Source organism: Cetorhinus maximus, unplaced genomic scaffold (assembly GCF_964194155.1).
Source record: "Cetorhinus maximus unplaced genomic scaffold, sCetMax3.hap1.1 HAP1_SCAFFOLD_468, whole genome shotgun sequence".
NCBI classification, from domain to species: Eukaryota; Metazoa; Chordata; class Chondrichthyes; order Lamniformes; family Cetorhinidae; genus Cetorhinus; species Cetorhinus maximus.
Window position 1 is genome coordinate 1 of NW_027596411.1, and position 22004 is coordinate 22004.

At 52.7% G+C, this 22004-nt stretch overlaps 1 protein-coding gene across 1 annotated transcript in view; it reads right to left on the reverse strand.

Annotated features, from left to right (window-relative positions):
- Nucleotides 1-4149: 4149 nt before the first annotated feature.
- Nucleotides 4150-22004, reverse strand: part of LOC144673792 (EH domain-binding protein 1-like) — a 98011-nt gene continuing 80156 nt past the window's right edge. Inside the window, exons 15-19 of the mRNA XM_078535453.1 lie at nt 13575-13695; nt 9563-9662; nt 8696-8769; nt 7114-7228; nt 4150-4479 (exon numbers count right to left, since the gene is read on the reverse strand). Of these exons, the coding sequence (XP_078391579.1) occupies nt 4392-4479; nt 7114-7228; nt 8696-8769; nt 9563-9662; nt 13575-13695 (498 nt within the window). The 3' untranslated portion in view covers nt 4150-4391. The remainder of the gene's footprint in view (nt 4480-7113; nt 7229-8695; nt 8770-9562; nt 9663-13574; nt 13696-22004) is intronic.

The window sequence follows — 22004 nt, forward strand, 5'->3', positions numbered from 1 at the left end:
GTCCATCCCACAAGTAAGTGCCGTTAGGGAGGGAGTTCCGGGGATTTTGACCCAGTTGCTGCTCCGGCCGCCGCACACGAAGGCGACCCGCGGAGCTGGGCCCGGTAGCGACACGTGACTCCCAGCCCCCTTCGCAATGCAAGGGGGAGGGCTGGGGAGAGGGTCGATTCGCTTGCTCCTGAGGTTTGGAGGGCCACTCCTTCCCTTCGTTCCCCCCCCACCCCCCCACTAAGTGACCGGTTGCTACAGCAACTGGGGATGTCCGGCGGTAGAAAGTCCAACTCTTGGTTTAAAACACGCGCGCCCGCCCACATCGCCCCCCCCCCCCCCCCCCCCAATTTTACAGAGAAGGTTCCGGAAAGCGGCCGGCTCGCTGACCCTCGGCTGCCCCGACATCCCGATGGAAATGACCTGGTGGGTGGGGAGGCTTGAGAATGAGCTGCTTGCACACTGACCCCTCTTTCTTGACCTTCGACCCCCTGTGGGTTCAGCAGGGGAATGGCAAAAAAAGAAACTAGGGGGGGGTGGGGGGGTGAGGTAGGGAGGGGTGGGGGGGTGAGGTAGGGAGGGGTGGGAGGAACTGGACTGGGCTAGTCAGTCTGCTATGGCCCCTTGGAAACAGGAGGGCCACGGGCCTTCAGCAGGGAGAGACCCCCCTACCCCACCAAAAACAGGTCACACGGGACCGACGGTTCAGATCCTAGAGTCTCTTCGCAGAGGCAGGGTGAGAAATATTCCCACCCCACCCCCGGACTGGAGTGGGGGCGGCGAGAGGGGAGAGGTGAATCCTGTCACTTGCTGGATGCTCAGGGGAGTGGACCCGAGGTTTGGGTGTTGGAGGGGAGCACAATACGACCCTAGACGGGGCCCATCTTGTGGGGCGGGGATGGGACAGGCTACACCATTATACACACACACACACACTCGCCCTGCCCACCGACACACGCTCACCTCTCTCGACCCAGCCTTCATAGCGGCACCTCCACACCACCGCGCCCCCCCCACCCCAGCCATGTCAGAAGCCCAGCTTCTCCTTGCCCCACTCCGTGACCACACAGTGCTCCGGACTCAACTGCTCCAACTCACTCCCTGGCCTCCCTCCCACCCACCCGCCCACCCTGCGTAAACCTCAGCTCATCCCAAAACTCTACCTCCCGTTCCCCCTCACCCACCCCCACCCCCACTCCTCGTGCTCGCTGACCCACGCGGTCTCCCGGTCAGGCAACGCCTCAGTTTTAAAAAATACTCATCTTTGCTTTCAAGTTCCTTTACTGCCTCACGCCCTTCCCTATCTCTGCACTCTCCTCCAGCCCTACATCCCTCCGAGATCTCCGCACTCCTCCGATTCCGGCCTCCTGAGCATCCACCGATTCCCATCGCTCCACCATTGGCAGCCGTGCCTTCAGCTGCCTGGGGGGGGGCCCTAAGCTCTGGAATTCCCCCCCCCTAACCTCTCCGCCTCTCTCTCTCTCTCCCCTCCTTTAAGACACTCCTTAAAACTTAAAACTTTTGCTCGCCTGTCCCTAACATCTCCTCCTGTGGCTGGGGAGGGGTCAGAACTCGTTTAATAACGCTCCTGAGAAGCGCCCTGGGGCGTTTTATTACGTTAAAGGCGCTATTTAAATGCAAAGTGTTGTCTTTGATCGACACGGAGGACATGACCTGAGGGGTCAGCAGAGCAGTTCAAAGGGGAGGAAGCGGAAAGCAGTGGGAGAGGGGGGGTGGGGTGGGGTTTTGGGGGGTTTCAAGGGATCAAGATGGAGGGGTGGGGGCGATCGATGAACGGGGGAGGGGTGGGGGTGGTTGATGAATGGGGGAGGGGTGGGGGGGGGGTCGATGAATGGGGGAGGGGTGGCGGTGGTCGATGAATGGGGGAGAGGTGGGGTTGGTCGATGAACGGGGGAGGGGTGGGGGTGGTCGATGAACGGGGGAGGGGTGGGGGTGTTCGATGAACGGGGAGGGGTGGGGGTGGTTGATGAATGGGGGAGGGGTGGGGGTGGTTGATGAATGGGGGAGGGGTGGGGTGGTTGATGAATGGGGGAGGGGTGGGGGTGGTTGATGAATGGGGGAGGGGTGGGGTGGTTGATGAATGGGGGAGGGGTGGGGGTGGTTGATGAATGGGGGAGGGGTGGGGGTGGTTGATGAATGGGGGAGGGGTGGGATGGGGGTGGTCGATGAACGGGGGAGGGGTGGGGTGGTTGATGAACGGGGGAGGGGTGGGGGCGGTCAATGAACGGGGGAGGGGTGGGGGGTGGTTGATGAATGGGGGAGCGGTGGGGTGGTTGATGAATGGGGAGGGGTGGGGGTGGTTGATGAATGGGGGAGGGGTGGGATGGGGGTGGTCGATGAACGGGGGAGGGGTGGGGGGTGGTCGATGAACGGGGGAGGGGTGGGGGCGGTCGATGAACAGGGGAGGGGTGGGGGCGGTCGATGAACGGGGGAGGGGTGGGGGCGGTCGATGAACGGGGGAGGGGAGGGGTGGGGGCTGTCGCTGAATGGGGGTGGGGGCTGTCGCTGAATGGGGGTGGGCAGCAGAATGGTGCTCAGGTCAACAGATCATGGCCGAGGCAAGAGTGAGAAGCTCTGCAGCCAGAAACCTTATCCTTGTCGGAATCCCAACTCTGCTATTTCCCTGTTACAGGCAGATGGGGCCACATCTCCTCTGAAAGATGGCACCTCCGACAGCGCAGCACTCCCTCAGTACTGACCCTCCGACAGCGCAGCACTCCCTCAGTACTGACCCTCCGACAGTGCAGCACTCCCTCAGTACTGACTCTCCGACAGTGCAGCACTCCCTCAGTCCTGACCCTCCGACAGTGCAGCACTCCCTCAGTACTGACTCTCCGACAGTGCAGCACTCCCTCAGTCCTGACCCTCCGACAGTGCAGCACTCCCTCAGTACTGACCCTCCGACAGTGCAGCACTCCCTCAGTACTGACCCTCCGACAGTGCAGCACTCCCTCAGTACTGACCCTCCGACAGTGCAGCGCTCCCTCAGTACTGACCCTCCGACAGTGCAGCACTCCCTCAGTACTGACCCTCCGACAGTGCAGCACTCCCTCAGTACTGACCCTCCGACAGTGCAGCACTCCCTCAGTACTGACCCTCCGACAGTGCAGCGCTCCCTCAGTACTGACCCTCCGACAGTGCAGCACTCCCTCAGTCCTGACCCTCCGACAGTGCAGCACTCCCTCAGTACTGACCCTCCGACAGTGCAGCACTCCCTCAGTACTGACCCTCCGACAGTGCAGCACTCCCTCAGTACTGACCCTCCGACAGTGCAGCGCTCCCTCAGTACTGACCCTCCGACAGTGCAGCACTCCCTCAGTACTGACCCTCCGACAGTGCAGCACTCCCTCCGTACTGGCCCTCCGACAGTGCAGCACTCCCTCCGTACTGGCATGGGGACTGTTGGCCTGGATTGTGGGTTCGAACCCAGGATCTCCTGAGTCGGAGGGAGGGAGCAGCAGGGAAGCAGTTGGCGGTGGAATCTCGAGCAGCCACCATTCCTGTCGCGGAGCCTGACTGAATTCGGTCCCGCCGTGTGTGTCGGCCATTTTTGGGGCTCCTGCTTCTGGAATGTTCTCTTTTACCCTTGCGGTTGGTGGGTGTGTGGGGGTCGGGGGTGGGGGCGGGGGGTGGGGGGGAGAGGGGGAGGGGTAGTGGCGCGGGTATCGTCTTTGACCCACGCCCCCTCAGCCCTCTGACCTGTGACCCTCACTCAAGGGCCCAGAGAGGGGTGAACGACCTCTGTGGCCAATCCCGCGTCCAGAGTGACTCCCTCCACCACACCCCCAACCCCCCCGCAACAGCAGCCCCCCTTCCCCTCCCCCAACCCTCCCCTCCTCCTCTTGGCGCAAGCCAGGCTCCGCCACGGCAACAGAAGGCAGCGGTCGCCACGGCAACCGACAGAACACGCAAACTCACGTCAATCCGAGATCCCCGGTGAAAGAGAAAAAAAAAAATAACGCCACGTGGCGTCAGGGGGGAGAGATTGGGGAGAGGGGGAGGGGGGGTTGTGGATTGGGGGGGGCAGTGGGTGTGGGGGTAGCGGGGTGTTGAAGCAGCACGTAGGGAGAAACTGAGGCAAAAATGGCGTCTCTCTCTCTCCCCCGCCCATTCCCATCGCTCGCCGTCTCAGAGACACCAGCCGCGGGGGGCCTGGCGCACGCCCAACTGAGTCCGCGATCGCCTCAGCCTTCCCGGGGAGGGGGCGAGTTGGGGTGGTGGGGTGGTGGGGTGGGGTGGGTGGGGAAGCAGGCGAGAGGCTATTGGCATCGTCAAGCATCAACCTCCCAAACGGCGCCGAATCGACCAACTCAGCAGTCAGCTCTAGTCCTGTTTTACTCTCTCGATCTCCATCTCTCTCTCTCTCTCGCTCCTCTTCTCGCTCAGTTTATCACACACTTCTCCCGGCGGCTGTACTTTTGACGCCTGTGCTCCAGCCCTCGCTCCAGTCTCGCATCCTCCTCTTCGGCCCTAGGAGGAGGGGGAAGTGGCGGGGGAGAAAGCAAAGAATTATTTACCTCACATCCGTGGTGCAGAAACCATGTGCTCTGTGCCCCACACGTGCCTCCTACCAACCCCGTCTTCATCTCCCCCCCCTCCACCCATCGTTCAACTCCTCTCCACCATTAGCACATCCTTCTATTCCTCTCTCCCTCATGTGTTTATCCAGCTTCCCCCTTCAATGCATCGACCCCATTCACCTCAACCACTCCCCCCGGGGAGCGAGTTCCACATTCCACCCCCCCACCAACTCTCTGGGTAAAGAGGTTTCCCCCCGGATTCCCGATTGGATTTATTCGTGATTGCCTCCTATTGATGGCCCCAAGTTCTGCTCTCCCCGCTCCAAGTGGAAACGTCTCCTCTACGTCTACCTCATCAAATCCTTCCCAATCTCAAAGGCTCCCATCAGGCAAACCCCCTCGATCCTTTCCCTAACCAAAGAGGCCCCAGCCTGTTCAAACGTTCCTGATGCTTCTAACCTCTCAGTTCGCCCGCTGTTAAAATCCACCTGGCTTACGTATATCTTTTGAGTTTGTCTGTCCCAATTTGTCAAGTCATCTCAAAAGGTCGCGGAAAACCGGGAGGTTCGATCTAGTCAACATTGGCGTTACTCAAGGGAAATCCTGTTTGACAAATTTATCGGAGTTTTTTGAGGGTAGTAGGGTAGGGTAAAGGGGAACCAGTAGATGTGGTATACCTGGATTTCCAAAAGGCTTTTGATAAAGTGCCACACAAAAGGTTAATAAAGATAAGGGCTCGTGGTTTCGGGGGGTAATATACCAACGTGGTTAGAGGATTGGATAGAAAGCAGAGAGTGGGCATAAACATGGGTTTTTTTCAAGTTGGCAGGCAGTGAATAGTGCGGTGTCGCAAGGATCAGTGCTGGGGTGTCAGCTATTGACAATCTATATTAAAGACTTGGATGAAAAGACAGAGTAACATATCAATGTTTGCCGCTGATACCAGGCTAGGTGGAAAGATAAGCTGTGAGGAGGGCACAAAGCGGCTGAAAAGGGGTAGAGACAGGTTCAGTGAATGGGCAACAGATGGCAGATTTTTTTCTTTTATTCTTTCATGGGATGTGGGCTTCGCTGGCTAGGCCAGGATCTATTGCCCTCCCTAATTGCCCCTTGAGAAGGTGAACTGCTGGTGCTGTCAGGGAGGGAGTTCCAGGATTTTGACCCAGCGACCGTGAAGGAACGGCCGATATATTTCCAGGTCAGGATGGTGAGTGACTTAGAGGGGAACTTGCAGGTGGTCGGACAGACTGGGCTTGTTTCCACTGGAGTTTAGAAGAGTGAGGGGGTGATTTGATTGACGTGTACAAGATCCTGAACGGTCTTGACAAGGTGGACGTGGAAAGGATGTTTCCTCTTGTGGGTGAATCCAGAACTAGGGGGGTCACTGTTTTAAAACTAGGGGTCGCCCTTTTAGGACAGAGATGAGGAGAATTTTTTTCTCTCAGAGGGTCGTGTGACTTTGGAACTCTCTGCCTCAGAAGGTGGTGGAGGTGGGGTCACTGAATATTTTTAAGGCGGAGGTGGATAGATTCTTGTTTAGCGAGGGAATCAAAGGTTATCGGGGGGGGTAGATGGGAATGTGGAACTCGAAACGCAAACAGGTCAGCCGCGATCTTATTGAATGGGGGAGCAGGCTCGAGGGGACGAATGGTCTACTCCTGCTCCTATTTCGCATGTTCTTATCGTGGTGTTCCCATGTATCTGCTGGATTATAATGTAGGGAAGAAGTTATTCATTTTCATTGTAAAACTAGAAAAGCAGAATATTTTTCAAAAGGTGTAAAAGTGTGGATGTTCAAAGAGACTTGGGTGTGCTCGGACAGGGAACACAGAAAGTTAGCCTGCAGTACAGCAAGCAATTAGGAAGGCAAATGGCGTGTTGGTCTTTATTGCAAGGGGATTGATGTACAAGGATAAGGGAGTCTTGCTACAGTTGTACAGGGTTTTGGTGAGACCACATCTGGAACACTGTGTGCAGTTTTGGCCTCCACATTTAAGGAAGGATAGACTTGTATTGGAGGTGGTGCAGCGAAGGTTCACTCGATTGGTCCCTGGGATGAGGGTGTTGTCCAGTGATGAGAGGCTGAGTAAATTGGGTTTATATTCTCTGGAGTTTAGAAGAATGAGAGGCGATCTCACTGAAACCTACAAGATTCTGAAGGGGTTGTGACAGGGTGGGCGCTGAGAGATTGTTCCCGCTGGTCGGGGAATCTAAAACACGGGGGGGGCCCAGTCTCAGGATAAGGGGCCGATTGTTTAGGACTGAGATGAGGAGAAATTACTTCACTCAAAGGGTTGTGAATCGTTGGAATTCTCTACCCCAGGTGATTGTGGATGCTCCATCGTTGAATACATTGAAGGCTGTGGGATAGACAGATCTTTGGTTTGTCAGTGAATGAAGGGATATGGGGAGCAGGCAGGAAAATGGAGTTGAAGGCCAAGATCAGTCATGATCGTGTTGAATGGCAGAGCAGGCTCGATGGGTTGAGTGGTCTATTGTTGCTCCTATTTCTTGTGGTCTTGTGACATTTTCTTACAGTTTTCACTTGTGTGGTTTCCAAGCCAGGGGATTCCATTAAACTCACAATCTCTCCTTCGCATCGAGATCCCGAACTAGAGTGTCTCTCTTATTCACCAACGAGACTAGCTCTTCCAGTAACAAGCGCTCTCTACGTTGCTGTGCATCGGTCTTCTTCCACTCTGTGAGTGTGAGAGTGTGAGTGTATGAGAGAGTGTGTGAGAGAGGGAGAGTGTATGTGAGAGAGAGAGTGAGTGTGTGTGAGAGAGAGAGAGAGAGAGTGTGTGTAGGAGAGAGTATGTGTGTGTGAGAGAGAGAGAGTGTGAGAGAGTGTGTATGTGAGAGTGTGTGTGTAAGAGAGGGTGTATGAAAGTGAGAGTGTGAGAAAGTGAGTGTGTGTGAGGGAGAGTGAGTGAGTGTGAGGGAGAGAATGTGCGAGAGAGAGAGTGTGTGAGAGAGAGAATGTGTGTGTATGTGAGTATGAGTGAGAGTGTGTGTGAGGGAGAGTGAGTGTGTGTGTGTCAGTGTGTGTGCATGCAAGTATGAGTGTGTGAGAGAGTGTGTGAGAGTGTGTGTGTGTGTGTGTGAGAGAGAGAATGTGTGTGTATGTGAGTATGAGTGAGAGTGTGTGTGAGGGAGAGTGAGTGTGTGTGTGTCAGTGTGTGTGCATGCAAGTATGAGTGTGTGAGAGAGTGTGTGAGAGTGTGTGTGTGTGTGTGTGAGAGAGAGAATGTGTGTGTATGTGAGTATGAGTGAGAGTGTGTGTGAGGGAGAGTGAGTGTGTGTGTGTCAGTGTGTGTGCATGCAAGTATGAGTGTGTGAGAGAGTGTGTGAGAGTGTGTGTGTGTGTGTGAGGGTGAGAGAGAGAGATTGTGTGTGTCAGAGAGAAAGTGATTGTATGAGAGAGTGATTGTGTGTGTGAGAGGGAGTGTGTGCATGTGTGAGAGAGTGTGTGAAAAAGAGAGAGAGAAAAGTTACATTTATCTATCACAACCATCGGATGTCCCAAAACACAAGGCAGTAACTTTACTTTTTGCAAGTGCAGTCACAGCCAATCAGCGCACAGCAAGCTCCCACAAACAGCAATGTGATAAGGGCCCAAATTACCTCCTTTCTTTAGTGTTGTTGGCTGATAGATAAATATTGGCCTCAGGACAGTGGGGAGAACTCCTTCCCCACCCCCCTGCTCGTCCAATAGCGGCCATGGGATCATTTACACCCACCCGAGAGGGCAGACGAGGGCCTTGGTTTAACGTCTCATCGGAAAGACTGTGCCTCCGATAGTGCGGCTCTCCCTCAGGACCGGCACCCGGAGTGGGACTCGAGTCTATGAGCTTCTGATTAGGGGGCAGAGAGTGCGACACAAGTGAACCAGGGCCAACATGAGTCAGAATCAGTATGAGCTTCACTTCCGCTCACTAAACAAGGACAGAGGTGTGGGCCCCGTCGTTGCTGTTGTTTATCGATTCCCTGGCCACAGTGTACACAGTGTCAAGGGCACCCTAGCCAACAGCGATGTGGTGAGGTGGGCAGCTGGCGTTCCTTCAAGGTTCGGAGCAACGGACCAACAGCCAATAGACGGATAGCTTCGGACATGGAGTGGTGGCCAGAGCACAGAGTGTGGAGTGTGGGGGTGAGCCATGTCCTACCTTCTATGGCCATCATTGCCCGCAGCTCCCGGTTCAACAACTCGAACCTCCGCTCGAGGTCGTGCTCCTCCTCCCTAAAGGACACACAGACAGAGAGAGACAGGGAGTGAGCGAGAGAGACAGAGGAAGAGGTGCGCAGAGAGAGAGAGGGTGAGAGAGAGACAGAGCCAGATAGAGAGAGAGACAGAGGGAGAGAGAAACAGAAACAGCCAGGGAGAGTCAGAAAGCTAGAGAGAGAGAGAGAGACACACACACATACATGGAGTCAGAGAGACAGAAAGAGAGAGAGATACAGAGACAGACAGACAGAGAGAGAGAGACACAGAGAAGAGAGAAAGGCCAGTGAGGGTTAGAGACTTCAGCAGACTGTCTTATTCTCCTTCTGTGCTGTAACTATTCTATGATTCTATAACTTGGGTTGAATCAATTTGGGTCCATTGATTGGTCAGTGTAGAGGGAGCTTTACTCTGTATCTAACCCCGTGCTGTACCTGTCCTGGGAGTGTTTGATGGGGACAGTGTAGAGGGAGCTTTACTCTGTATCTAACCCCGTGCTGTACCTGTCCTGGGAGTGTTTGATGGGGACAGTGTAGAGGGAGCTTTACTCTGTATCTAACCCCGTGCTGTACCTGTCCTGGGAGTGTTTGATGGGGAAATCGTGAGCCCAATGTTGGATTGATTACTAACACCATGCCTACCAGGTGAAAGCATTGGTCCCTTGTTTGAACTGCTTCCTCAGTTTTAGTCAGCCAGCTTTGTTAAGGAGGGTGGAGACTGTGGGTTTGGGGAGGCAGAGAGGGGCGGGTAGATGGGGAAGTGTAAAGCTGAAGCTGTCACAGAGAGGAATTGAAGGGGTCCTGAGACTCACAGCAGCTGCAGCTGGTCCTGCCGCCGAATCAGTGCGTTTTTCTTATTCACCAGTACGAACCACTCCTGGATCAAGTTCTCCTCTTCCATCCTGTCACGCCCTGAAACCATCAAGGATTGTTACTGAAATCCTGCCGTTCAGCGGAACGATTGTGAGCTTAAACTGCTCCCCCCCGTATATACCCGCTCCCCCAACACCCACTGACAACAGCAGCCGACGTCTCAGATACACACAGAGAGACAGTGCGAGGGTGAGTGTGAGGACACACAGCTACTCCACACTCACACAGACTTCTCTCTCTCTCACACACACACACACACACACACACAGACAGTGCGAGGGTGAGTGTGAGGACACAGTTACTCCACACTCACACAGAGATACATGGGAAGGTCAGACGCAGTGATGTCCTTTCTCTCCTCTTCCCTTGCGCTCTCTCCCACCCTCTCTTCTTTCCTTCCCTCTCTCGCAAATGGCCTCCCTCCCCAACCCTGGCCTCTCCCCATCCCTCTCCCCTTCAACACCCCCTTTCCACTCCCCTCTACCCTCCTTCCCCTCTCACCCAACAACCTCAACCCGCCCTTTCGCTCCATCTCTAGTCCTTCAACATCCCCGTCTCCTCTCCCCTCTACCCTCCAATCCTCCCTCCTTCCCCTCTCACCCAACAACCTCAACCTGCCCTTTCCCTCCATCTCTAGTCCAGACCCCATCGTCTCCGAACTTCCTTCTCCCTTACCCTCTTTCCAACCTCCCCTCTCCTCGCCCCACCTTTCCCCCTCCCCACCGTCCAAATCTCCCCTCTTCCCTCCCCTATCCCTCACCCTCACCCTTCTCCCCAACCCTCCCTTCTCGCCCCCACCTCCACCTCTGCCCTCCCCTCCCCCTGACCCCTCTGCCCCCCTCTCAGAGAACCCCCACCCTCCCTTGCTCTCCACCCCCCCACCCCCAACCTTGCCCACTCTTCCCCAGTCTCTCTCCTTGCTCAGGAATTGACCCAGTCAACGAAAGCGTTAAAAGATTGAACTCCGTGAGAAGCACAGCTAAAAAATCCTTGGGAGAAAAATTACACAACACATGTGGGCAACCAAAGGGCCTAGAGAAAGGCTTTTCCAGACAGAGAGAAAGCGATAATTCTGTGTCTGGGAAAAATACGTTCTTTCGATCCTTGAGAAACATTCAGAATAAAGGGGTCTAACAGTAAGACAGACAATGGTTAGGTTATTCTAAAGGCAACAGATTTTCTTTCGAGAGTTAGCCGAACAAGTCAGCCAGCTTTGCGCGGACATCGGAGTTGTGATCTTCTACCGTTTCCACTCCAGCTGAGACGAAGACAGTAGTTATACTAAGTGTTATGCTTCTGATCGAGAGTTATAAACTATCCGCTGTTTGTTTAACGTGTAACGTTTAATATAAATAAAAACAGGAAACATTGGAAAAACTCAGAGGGTCCGGCAGCATCAGCGGAGAGAGGAAGAGAGCTAACGTTTCGAGTCCCTGTGACTCTTCTTCAGAGCCGAAGAGAGGTAGAAATGTGACGGATTTTACCCTGTTTAAGAGGGGCTGGGGCAAAATAGAAGGTCGGGGGAGGCGGGAGCTCAGGAGAGATTGACAGAGATGTCATGGATGCAAGACAGAGGGAGCGTTAATGGCAGTGTTAAAGACTAAAGGAGGTGTTGATAGCGGTATAAAGGTAAGATAGTGGAATGTGTTAATAGCAGAACCAGGGTCAGCGCTCAGTGATAGCACAACATGGAAACAAGTGAGAGATGACCCTGTGGGGGTGGGGGGTGGTGGTTGGGGTAAAAGGATAAACAAAATGATCAAATCATTAAATATATAAAAAATATATAAAAATGCATAAATAAAAACTGGATTTAAAAGGAGTCAAGAGGGAGGAGAGAGTTCATGGTCAGAAGTTGTTGAACTCAATATTCAGTCCGGAAGGCTGCAAAGTGCCTAGTCGGAAGATGAGGTGCTGTTCCTCCAGTTTGCGTTGAGCTTCACTGGAACATTGCAGCAGGCCAAGGACGGACATGTGGGCAAGAAAGCAGGATGTTGCACTGAAAACAGGGAATTGCAGTCTGGTTAGCCTAACATCGGTAGCAGCGAAAATGCTAGAGTCTATTATAAAGGATGTGATAACAGGACACTTAGAAAATATCAACGGGATTAGACAAAGTCAGCATGGGTTTGTGAAAGGGAAAATCATGTTTGACAAACCTGCTGGAGTTTTTTGAGGATGTAACTAGTAGAATAGATAAGGGAGAACCAGCTGATGTGGTGTATTTGGATTTTCGGAAAGCTTTTGATAAGGTCCCACATAAGAGGTTAGTGTGTAAAATTAACACAACTGGGATTGGGGGTAATATATTGGCGTGGATTGAGAATTGGTTAGCTGACAGGAGACAGAGAGTAGGTATAAACTGGTCTTTTTCGGAGTGGCAGGTAGTGACTAGTGGGGTACCGCAGGGATCAGTGCTTGGTCCCCAGCTATTCACAATATATATCAATGATTTGGACGAGGGAACCAAATGTAATATTTCCAAGTTTGCTGATGACACAAAACTTGGTGGGAATGTGAGCGATGAGGAGGGTGTTAAGAGGCTTTAAGGTGATTTAGACAGGTTGAGTGAGTGGGCAAATACATGGCAGATGCAGTATAACGTGGGTAAGTGTGAAGTTATCCACTTTGGTAGGAAAAACAGAATGACAGAGTATTATTTAAATGGTGATAGATTGGGAAATGTTGATGTAGAAAGGGACCTGGGTGTCCTTGTACACCAATCACTGAAAGCAAGCATGCAGGTGCAGCAAGCAGTTAAAAAGGCAAATGGTATGTTGGCCTTCATTGCGAGAGGACTTGAGTACAGGAGCAAGGATGTCTTACTGCAGCTGTACAGGGCCTTGGTGAGACCACGCCTGGAGTATTGTGTGCAGTTTTGGTCTCCTTGCCTAAGAAAGGATATACTTATCATAGAGGGAGTGCAGCAAAGGTTCACCAGACTGATTCCTGGGATGACAGGATTGTCGTATGAGGAGAGATTGGGCCGACTAGGCCTTTATTCACTGGAGTTTAGAAGAACGAGAGGAGATCTCATTGAAACATACAAAATTCTGACAGGGCTGAGGAGATTGGATGCCGGGATGATGGTTCCTCTGGCTTGGTGGGGCGGGGTCTAGAACAAGGGGTCACAGTCTCAGGATACAGGATAGACCATTTAGGACTGAGATGAGGAGAAACTTCTTCACTCAGAGGGTGGTGAACCTATGGAATTCTCTACCCCAGAGGCCTGTGGAGGCCAAGTCACTGAATATATTTAAGAAGGAAATAGATTGATTTCTGGACTCTAAAGGCATCAAGGGGTATGGGGAGAGAGCGGGAATATGGTGTTGAGATAGAGGATCAACCATGAGCAGGCTCGAAGGGTCGAATGACCGACTCCTGCTCCTATTTTGTATGTTTCCAGGTTTGAATATCCTGCATGTATCTCTAAGTGGATTTGAATCTTTCATTTACTTTTAAGTAAATGTGTACTTTGTATTTATAGATGGATGAATGAGTTTATCTTGCATTTACACCATGTAATATTCAATACAACGTCATAATGTAACCCAAGATTTAAGCTTAGAATAAAGTATTATTAAGTAATAATAATAAAGAGTTGTAGACCCACTCTGTAAACCTCACGGACCCTAACTCCCCTAGAATTCTTCCCTATAGAATTCTAAGTTCTGAGAGAGGTAGACTCTGCAATGAGTTAATTTCTGCTATAATATAGCTGCATATGTTTTATTCTGAGATATCATTCTTTAGTCGAAATACTCCTGGGGCTGGGGGAGGATGCTTTACCTTAGCATAGCTGACTTAAGCTTTTATGATGATTCAAAATCTCTTTTAATTGAGAATTTAAACTGACAATAAGTTCGACTGATTAAGTTGAGCTTGCCGGGGGCTAAGGACGGCCGAACCCGAATATCCCCTCTTCCCCAGCTATAAGCAGCTGTCACTTACCTGTCTCCATGATACTCCGCAGTTCCTTCTCTACCACTGCCGCCCGGGTGTCTATCTGCTTCTGTTCACTCTCCAGGGCGGTGAGCTCCCCCAAGACGTACTGACTGGTATCCCGGAATCGCTGCAGGTAGATAAACACTAGTCAGCATGGAGTTGAGGAAACATGTGAGACACTGGATACAGGAGACTCAGACAGTCAGGATTGGAAATTTACACCACTCCCTGCACTACTGGTCATATATAATGACCACTTCTGTACCCCAGTGTTATACAGTGACAGACCTGCCCCCACCACTACTGTACCCCAGTGTTATATAGTGACAGACCTGTCCCCACCAGTACTGTACCTCAGTGTTATACAGTGACAGACGCATCCCCACCAGTACTGTACCCCAGTGTTATACAGTGACAGACCTGTCCCCACCAGTGCTGTACCCCAGTGTTATACAGTGAAATACCCGTCCCCACCAGTACTGTGCCCCAGTGTTATACACTGACAGACCTGTCCCCACCAGTACTGTACCCCCGTGTTATACAGTGACAGATGCATCCCCACCAGTACTGTACCCCAGTGTTATACAGTGACAGACCCGTCCCCATCAGTACTGTACCACAGTGTTATACAGTGACAGACCTGTCCCCACCAGTACTGTACCCCAGTGTTATACAGTGACAGCCCCATCCTCACCAGTACTGTACCCCAGTGTTATACAGTGACAGGTCCATCCCCACCAGTACTGTACCCCAGTGTTATATAGTGACAGACCTGTCCCCAGCAGTACTGTACCCCAGTGTTATACAGTGACAGACCCGGCCCCACCAGTACTGTACCCCAGTGTTATACAGTGACAGGCCTGTCCCCACCAGTACTGTACCCCCGTGTTATATAGTGACAGACCTATCCCCACCAGTACTGTACCCCAGTGTTATACAGTGACAGACCCGTCCCCACCAGTACTGTACCCCAGTGTTATACAGTGACAGACCCGTCCCCACCAGTACAGTACCCCAGTGTTATACAGTGACTGACCTGTCCCCACCAGTACTGTGCCCCAGTGTTATACACTGACAGACCTGTCCCCACCAGTACTGTACCCCCGTGTTATACAGTGACAGACCTGTCCCCACCAGTATCGTACCCCAGTGTTACAGAGTGACAGACCCATCCCCACCAGTACTGTACCCCAGTGTTATACAGTGACAGAGCCGTCCCCACCAGTACTGTACCCCAGCGTTATACAGTGACTGACCTGTCCTCACCAGTACTGTACCCCAGTGTTATAGTGACAGACCTGTTCCCAGCAGTACTGTAGCCCAGTGTTATACACTGACAGACCTGTCCCCACCAGTACTGTACCCCCGTGTTATACAGTGACAGATCCATCCCCACCAGTATTGTACCCCAGTGTTACAGAGTGACAGACCTGTCACCACCAGTACTGTGCCCCAGTGTTATACACTGACAGACCTGTCCCCACCAGTACTGTACCCCAGTGTTATACAGTGACAGACCCGTCCCCACCAGTACTGTACCCCCGTGTTATACAGTGACAGACCCGTCCCCACCAGTACTGTACCCCAGTGTTATACAGTGACAGACCTGTCCCCACCAGTAGTGTACCCCAGTGTTATACAGTGACAGACCCGGCCCCACCAGTACTGTACCCCAGTGTTATATAGTGACAGACCTGTCCCCAGCAGTACTGTACCCCATTTTTTTGCAGCGACAGGCCTGTCCCCACCAGTACTGTACCCCCGTGTTAGATAGTGAGAGACCTGTCCCCACCAGTACTGTACCCCAGTGTTATACAATGACAGACCCATCACAACCTGTACTGTACCCCAGTGTTATACAGTGACAGACCAGGCCCCACCAGTACTGTACCCCATTGTTATACAGTGACAGACCTGTCCTCACTAGTACTGTAACCCAGTGTTATACAGTGATAGACCAGTCCCCACCAGTACTGTACCCCAGTGTTATACAGTGACAGACCCGTCCCCACCAGTACTGTACCCCAGTTTTATACAGTGACAGACCTGTCCCAACCAGTACTGTACCCCAGTGTTATACAGTGACAGACCTATCCTCACCAGTACTGTACCCCAGTGTTATACAGTGACAGACCCGTCCCCACCAGTACTGTACCCCAGTGTTATACAGTGACAGACCTGTCCCCACCAGTACTATATCCCAGTGTTATAGTGACAGACCCGTCCCCACCAGTACTGTACCCCAGTGTGATACAGTGACAGACCCGTCCCCACCAGTGCTGTACCCCAGTGTTATACAGTGACAGACCCGTCCCCACGAGTACTGTACCCCAGTGTTATACAGTGACTGACCGGTCCTCACTAGTACTGTAACCCAGTGTTATACAGTGATAGACCAGTCCCCACCAGTACTGTACCCCAGTGTTATACAGTGAAAGACCCGTCCCCACCAGTACTGTACCCCAGTTTTATACAGTGACAGACCTGTCCCCACCAGTACTGTACCCCAGTGTTATACAGTGACAGACCTATCCTCACCAGTACTCTACCCCAGTGTTATACAGCGACAGACCCGTCCCCACCAGTACTGTACCCCAGTGTTATACAGTGACAGACTTGTCCCCGCCAGTACTGTATCCCAGTGTTATAGTGACGGACCCGTCCCCACCAGTACTGTACCCCAGTGTGATACAGTGACAGACCCGTCCCCACCAGTGCTGTACCCCAGTGTTATACAGTGACAGACCCGTCCCCACCAGTACTGTACCCCAGTGTTATACAGTGACAGACCCTTCCCCACCAGTACTGTACCCCAGTGTTATACAGTGACAGACCTGTCCCCACCAGTACTGTACCCCAGTGTTATACAATGACAGACCCATCCTCACCAGTACTGTACCCCAGTGTTATACAGTGACAGACCCGTCCCCACCAGTACTGTACCCCAGTGTTATACAGTGACAGACCCGTCCCCACCAGTACTGTATCCCAGTGTTATACAGTGACAGACCCGTCCCCACCAGTACTGTACCCCAGTGTTATACAGTGACAGACCCGTCCCCACCAGTACTGTACCCCAGTGTTATACAGTGACAGACCTGTCCCCACCAGTACTGTATCCCAGTGTTATACAGTGACAGACCCGTCCCCACCAGTACTGTACCCCAGTGTTATACAGTGACAGACCCGTCCCCACCAGTACTGTACCCCAGTGTTATATAGTGACAGACCTGTCCCCAGCAGCACTGTACCCCATTTTTTTGCAGTGACAGGCCTGTCCCCACCAGTACTGTACCCCCGTGTTATATAGTGAGAGACCTGTCCCCACCAGTACTGTACCCCAGTGTTATACAATGACAGACCCATCACAACCTGTACTGTACCCCAGTGTTATACAGTGACAGACCAGGCCCCACCAGTACTGTACCCCATTGTTATACAGTGACAGACCCGTCCTCACTAGTACTGTAACCCAGTGTTATACAGTGATAGACCAGTCCCCACCAGTACTGTACCCCAGTGTTATACAGTGACAGACCCGTCCCCACCAGTACTGTACCCCAGTTTTATACAGTGACAGACCTGTCCCCACCAGTACTGTACCCCAGTGTTATACAGTGACAGACCTATCCTCACCAGTACTGTACCCCAGTGTTATACAGTGACAGACCCGTCCCCACCAGTACTGTACCCCAGTGTTATACAGTGACAGACCTGTCCCCACCAGTACTGTATCCCAGTGTTATAGTGACAGACCCGTCCCCACCAGTACTGTACCCCAGTGTTATACAGTGAAATACCCGTCCCCACCAGTACTGTGCCCCAGTGTTATACACTGACAGACCTGTCCCCACCAGTACTGTACCCCCGTGTTATACAGTGACAGATGCATCCCCACCAGTACTGTACCCCAGTGTTATACAGTGACAGACCCGTCCCCATCAGTACTGTACCACAGTGTTATACAGTGACAGACCTGTCCCCACCAGTACTGTACCCCAGTGTTATACAGTGACAGCCCCATCCTCACCAGTACTGTACCCCAGTGTTATACAGTGACAGGTCCATCCCCACCAGTACTGTACCCCAGTGTTATATAGTGACAGACCTGTCCCCAGCAGTACTGTACCCCAGTGTTATACAGTGACAGACCCGGCCCCACCAGTACTGTACCCCAGTGTTATACAGTGACAGGCCTGTCCCCACCAGTACTGTACCCCCGTGTTATATAGTGACAGACCTATCCCCACCAGTACTGTACCCCAGTGTTATACAGTGACAGACCCGTCCCCACCAGTACTGTACCCCAGTGTTATACAGTGACAGACCCGTCCCCACCAGTACAGTACCCCAGTGTTATACAGTGACTGACCTGTCCCCACCAGTACTGTGCCCCAGTGTTATACACTGACAGACCTGTCCCCACCAGTACTGTACCCCCGTGTTATACAGTGACAGACCTGTCCCCACCAGTATCGTACCCCAGTGTTACAGAGTGACAGACCCATCCCCACCAGTACTGTACCCCAGTGTTATACAGTGACAGAGCCGTCCCCACCAGTACTGTACCCCAGCGTTATACAGTGACTGACCTGTCCTCACCAGTACTGTACCCCAGTGTTATAGTGACAGACCTGTTCCCAGCAGTACTGTAGCCCAGTGTTATACACTGACAGACCTGTCCCCACCAGTACTGTACCCCCGTGTTATACAGTGACAGATCCATCCCCACCAGTATTGTACCCCAGTGTTACAGAGTGACAGACCTGTCACCACCAGTACTGTGCCCCAGTGTTATACACTGACAGACCTGTCCCCACCAGTACTGTACCCCAGTGTTATACAGTGACAGACCCGTCCCCACCAGTACTGTACCCCCGTGTTATACAGTGACAGACCCGTCCCCACCAGTACTGTACCCCAGTGTTATACAGTGACAGACCTGTCCCCACCAGTAGTGTACCCCAGTGTTATACAGTGACAGACCCGGCCCCACCAGTACTGTACCCCAGTGTTATATAGTGACAGACCTGTCCCCAGCAGTACTGTACCCCATTTTTTTGCAGCGACAGGCCTGTCCCCACCAGTACTGTACCCCCGTGTTAGATAGTGAGAGACCTGTCCCCACCAGTACTGTACCCCAGTGTTATACAATGACAGACCCATCACAACCTGTACTGTACCCCAGTGTTATACAGTGACAGACCAGGCCCCACCAGTACTGTACCCCATTGTTATACAGTGACAGACCTGTCCTCACTAGTACTGTAACCCAGTGTTATACAGTGATAGACCAGTCCCCACCAGTACTGTACCCCAGTGTTATACAGTGACAGACCCGTCCCCACCAGTACTGTACCCCAGTTTTATACAGTGACAGACCTGTCCCAACCAGTACTGTACCCCAGTGTTATACAGTGACAGACCTATCCTCACCAGTACTGTACCCCAGTGTTATACAGTGACAGACCCGTCCCCACCAGTACTGTACCCCAGTGTTATACAGTGACAGACCTGTCCCCACCAGTACTATATCCCAGTGTTATAGTGACAGACCCGTCCCCACCAGTACTGTACCCCAGTGTGATACAGTGACAGACCCGTCCCCACCAGTGCTGTACCCCAGTGTTATACAGTGACAGACCCGTCCCCACCAGTACTGTACCCCAGTGTTATACAGTGACTGACCGGTCCTCACTAGTACTGTAACCCAGTGTTATACAGTGATAGACCAGTCCCCACCAGTACTGTACCCCAGTGTTATACAGTGAAAGACCCGTCCCCACCAGTACTGTACCCCAGTTTTATACAGTGACAGACCTGTCCCCACCAGTACTGTACCCCAGTGTTATACAGTGACAGACCTATCCTCACCAGTACTCTACCCCAGTGTTATACAGCGACAGACCCGTCCCCACCAGTACTGTACCCCAGTGTTATACAGTGACAGACTTGTCCCCGCCAGTACTGTATCCCAGTGTTATAGTGACGGACCCGTCCCCACCAGTACTGTACCCCAGTGTGATACAGTGACAGACCCGTCCCCACCAGTGCTGTACCCCAGTGTTATACAGTGACAGACCCGTCCCCACCAGTACTGTACCCCAGTGTTATACAGTGACAGACCCTTCCCCACCAGTACTGTACCCCAGTGTTATACAGTGACAGACCTGTCCCCACCAGTACTGTACCCCAGTGTTATACAATGACAGACCCATCCTCACCAGTACTGTACCCCAGTGTTATACAGTGACAGACCCGTCCCCACCAGTACTGTACCCCAGTGTTATACAGTGACAGACCCGTCCCCACCAGTACTGTATCCCAGTGTTATACAGTGACAGACCCGTCCCCACCAGTACTGTACCCCAGTGTTATACAGTGACAGACCCGTCCCCACCAGTACTGTACCCCAGTGTTATACAGTGACAGACCTGTCCCCACCAGTACTGTATCCCAGTGTTATACAGTGACAGACCCGTCCCCACCAGTACTGTACCCCAGTGTTATACAGTGACAGACCCGTCCCCACCAGTGCTGTACCCCTGTGTTATACAGTGACCAGACCTGTCCCCACCAGTACTGTACCCCAGTGTTATACAGTGACAGACCCGGCCCCACCAGTACTGTACCCCAGTGTTATATAGTGACAGACCTGTCCCCAGCAGCACTGTACCCCATTTTTTTGCAGTGACAGGCCTGTCCCCACCAGTACTGTACCCCCGTGTTATATAGTGAGAGACCTGTCCCCACCAGTACTGTACCCCAGTGTTATACAATGACAGACCCATCACAACCTGTACTGTACCCCAGTGTTATACAGTGACAGACCAGGCCCCACCAGTACTGTACCCCATTGTTATACAGTGACAGACCCGTCCTCACTAGTACTGTAACCCAGTGTTATACAGTGATAGACCAGTCCCCACCAGTACTGTACCCCAGTGTTATACAGTGACAGACCCGTCCCCACCAGTACTGTACCCCAGTTTTATACAGTGACAGACCTGTCCCCACCAGTACTGTACCCCAGTGTTATACAGTGACAGACCTATCCTCACCAGTACTGTACCCCAGTGTTATACAGTGACAGACCCGTCCCCACCAGTACTGTACCCCAGTGTTATACAGTGACAGACCTGTCCCCACCAGTACTGTATCCCAGTGTTATAGTGACAGACCCGTCCCCACCAGTACTGTACCCCAGTGTGATACAGTGACAGACCCGTCCCCACCAGTGCTGTACCCCAGTGTTATACAGTGACAGACCCGTCCCCACCAGTACTGTACCCCAGTGTTATACAGTGACAGACCCGTCCCCACCAGTACTGTACCCCAGTTTTATACAGTGACAGACCTGTCCCCACCAGTACTGTACCCCAGTGTTATACAGTGACAGACCTATCCTCACCAGTACTGTACCCCAGTGTTATACAGCGACAGACCCGTCCCCACCAGTACTGTACCTCAGTGTTATACAGTGACAGACGCATCCCCACCAGTACTGTACCCCAGTGTTATACAGTGACAGACCTGTCCCCACCAGTGCTGTACCCCAGTGTTATACAGTGAAATACCCGTCCCCACCAGTACTGTGCCCCAGTGTTATACACTGACAGACCTGTCCCCACCAGTACTGTACCCCCGTGTTATACAGTGACAGATGCATCCCCACCAGTACTGTACCCCAGTGTTATACAGTGACAGACCCGTCCCCATCAGTACTGTACCACAGTGTTATACAGTGACAGACCTGTCCCCACCAGTACTGTACCCCAGTGTTATACAGTGCCAGCCCCATCCTCACCAGTACTGTACCCCAGTGTTATACAGTGACAGGCCCATCCCCACCAGTACTGTACCCCAGTGTTATATAGTGACAGACCTGTCCCCAGCAGTACTGTACCCCAGTGTTATACAGTGACAGACCCGGCCCCACCAGTACTGTACCCCAGTGTTATACAGTGACAGGCCTGTCCCCACCAGTACTGTACCCCCGTGTTATATAGTGACAGACCTATCCCCACCAGTACTGTACCCCAGTGTTATACAGTGACAGACCCGTCCCCACCAGTACTGTACCCCAGTGTTATACAGTGACAGACCCGTCCCCACCAGTACAGTACCCCAGTGTTATACAGTGACTGACCTGTCCCCACCAGTACTGTGCCCCAGTGTTATACACTGACAGATCTGTCCCCACCAGTACTGTACCCCCGTGTTATACAGTGACAGACCTGTCCCCACCAGTATCGTACCCCAGTGTTACAGAGTGACAGACCCATCCCCACCAGTACTGTACCCCAGTGTTATACAGTGACAGAGCCGTCCCCACCAGTACTGTACCCCAGCGTTATACAGTGACTGACCTGTCCTCACCAGTACTGTACCCCAGTGTTATAGTGACAGACCTGTTCCCAGCAGTACTGTAGCCCA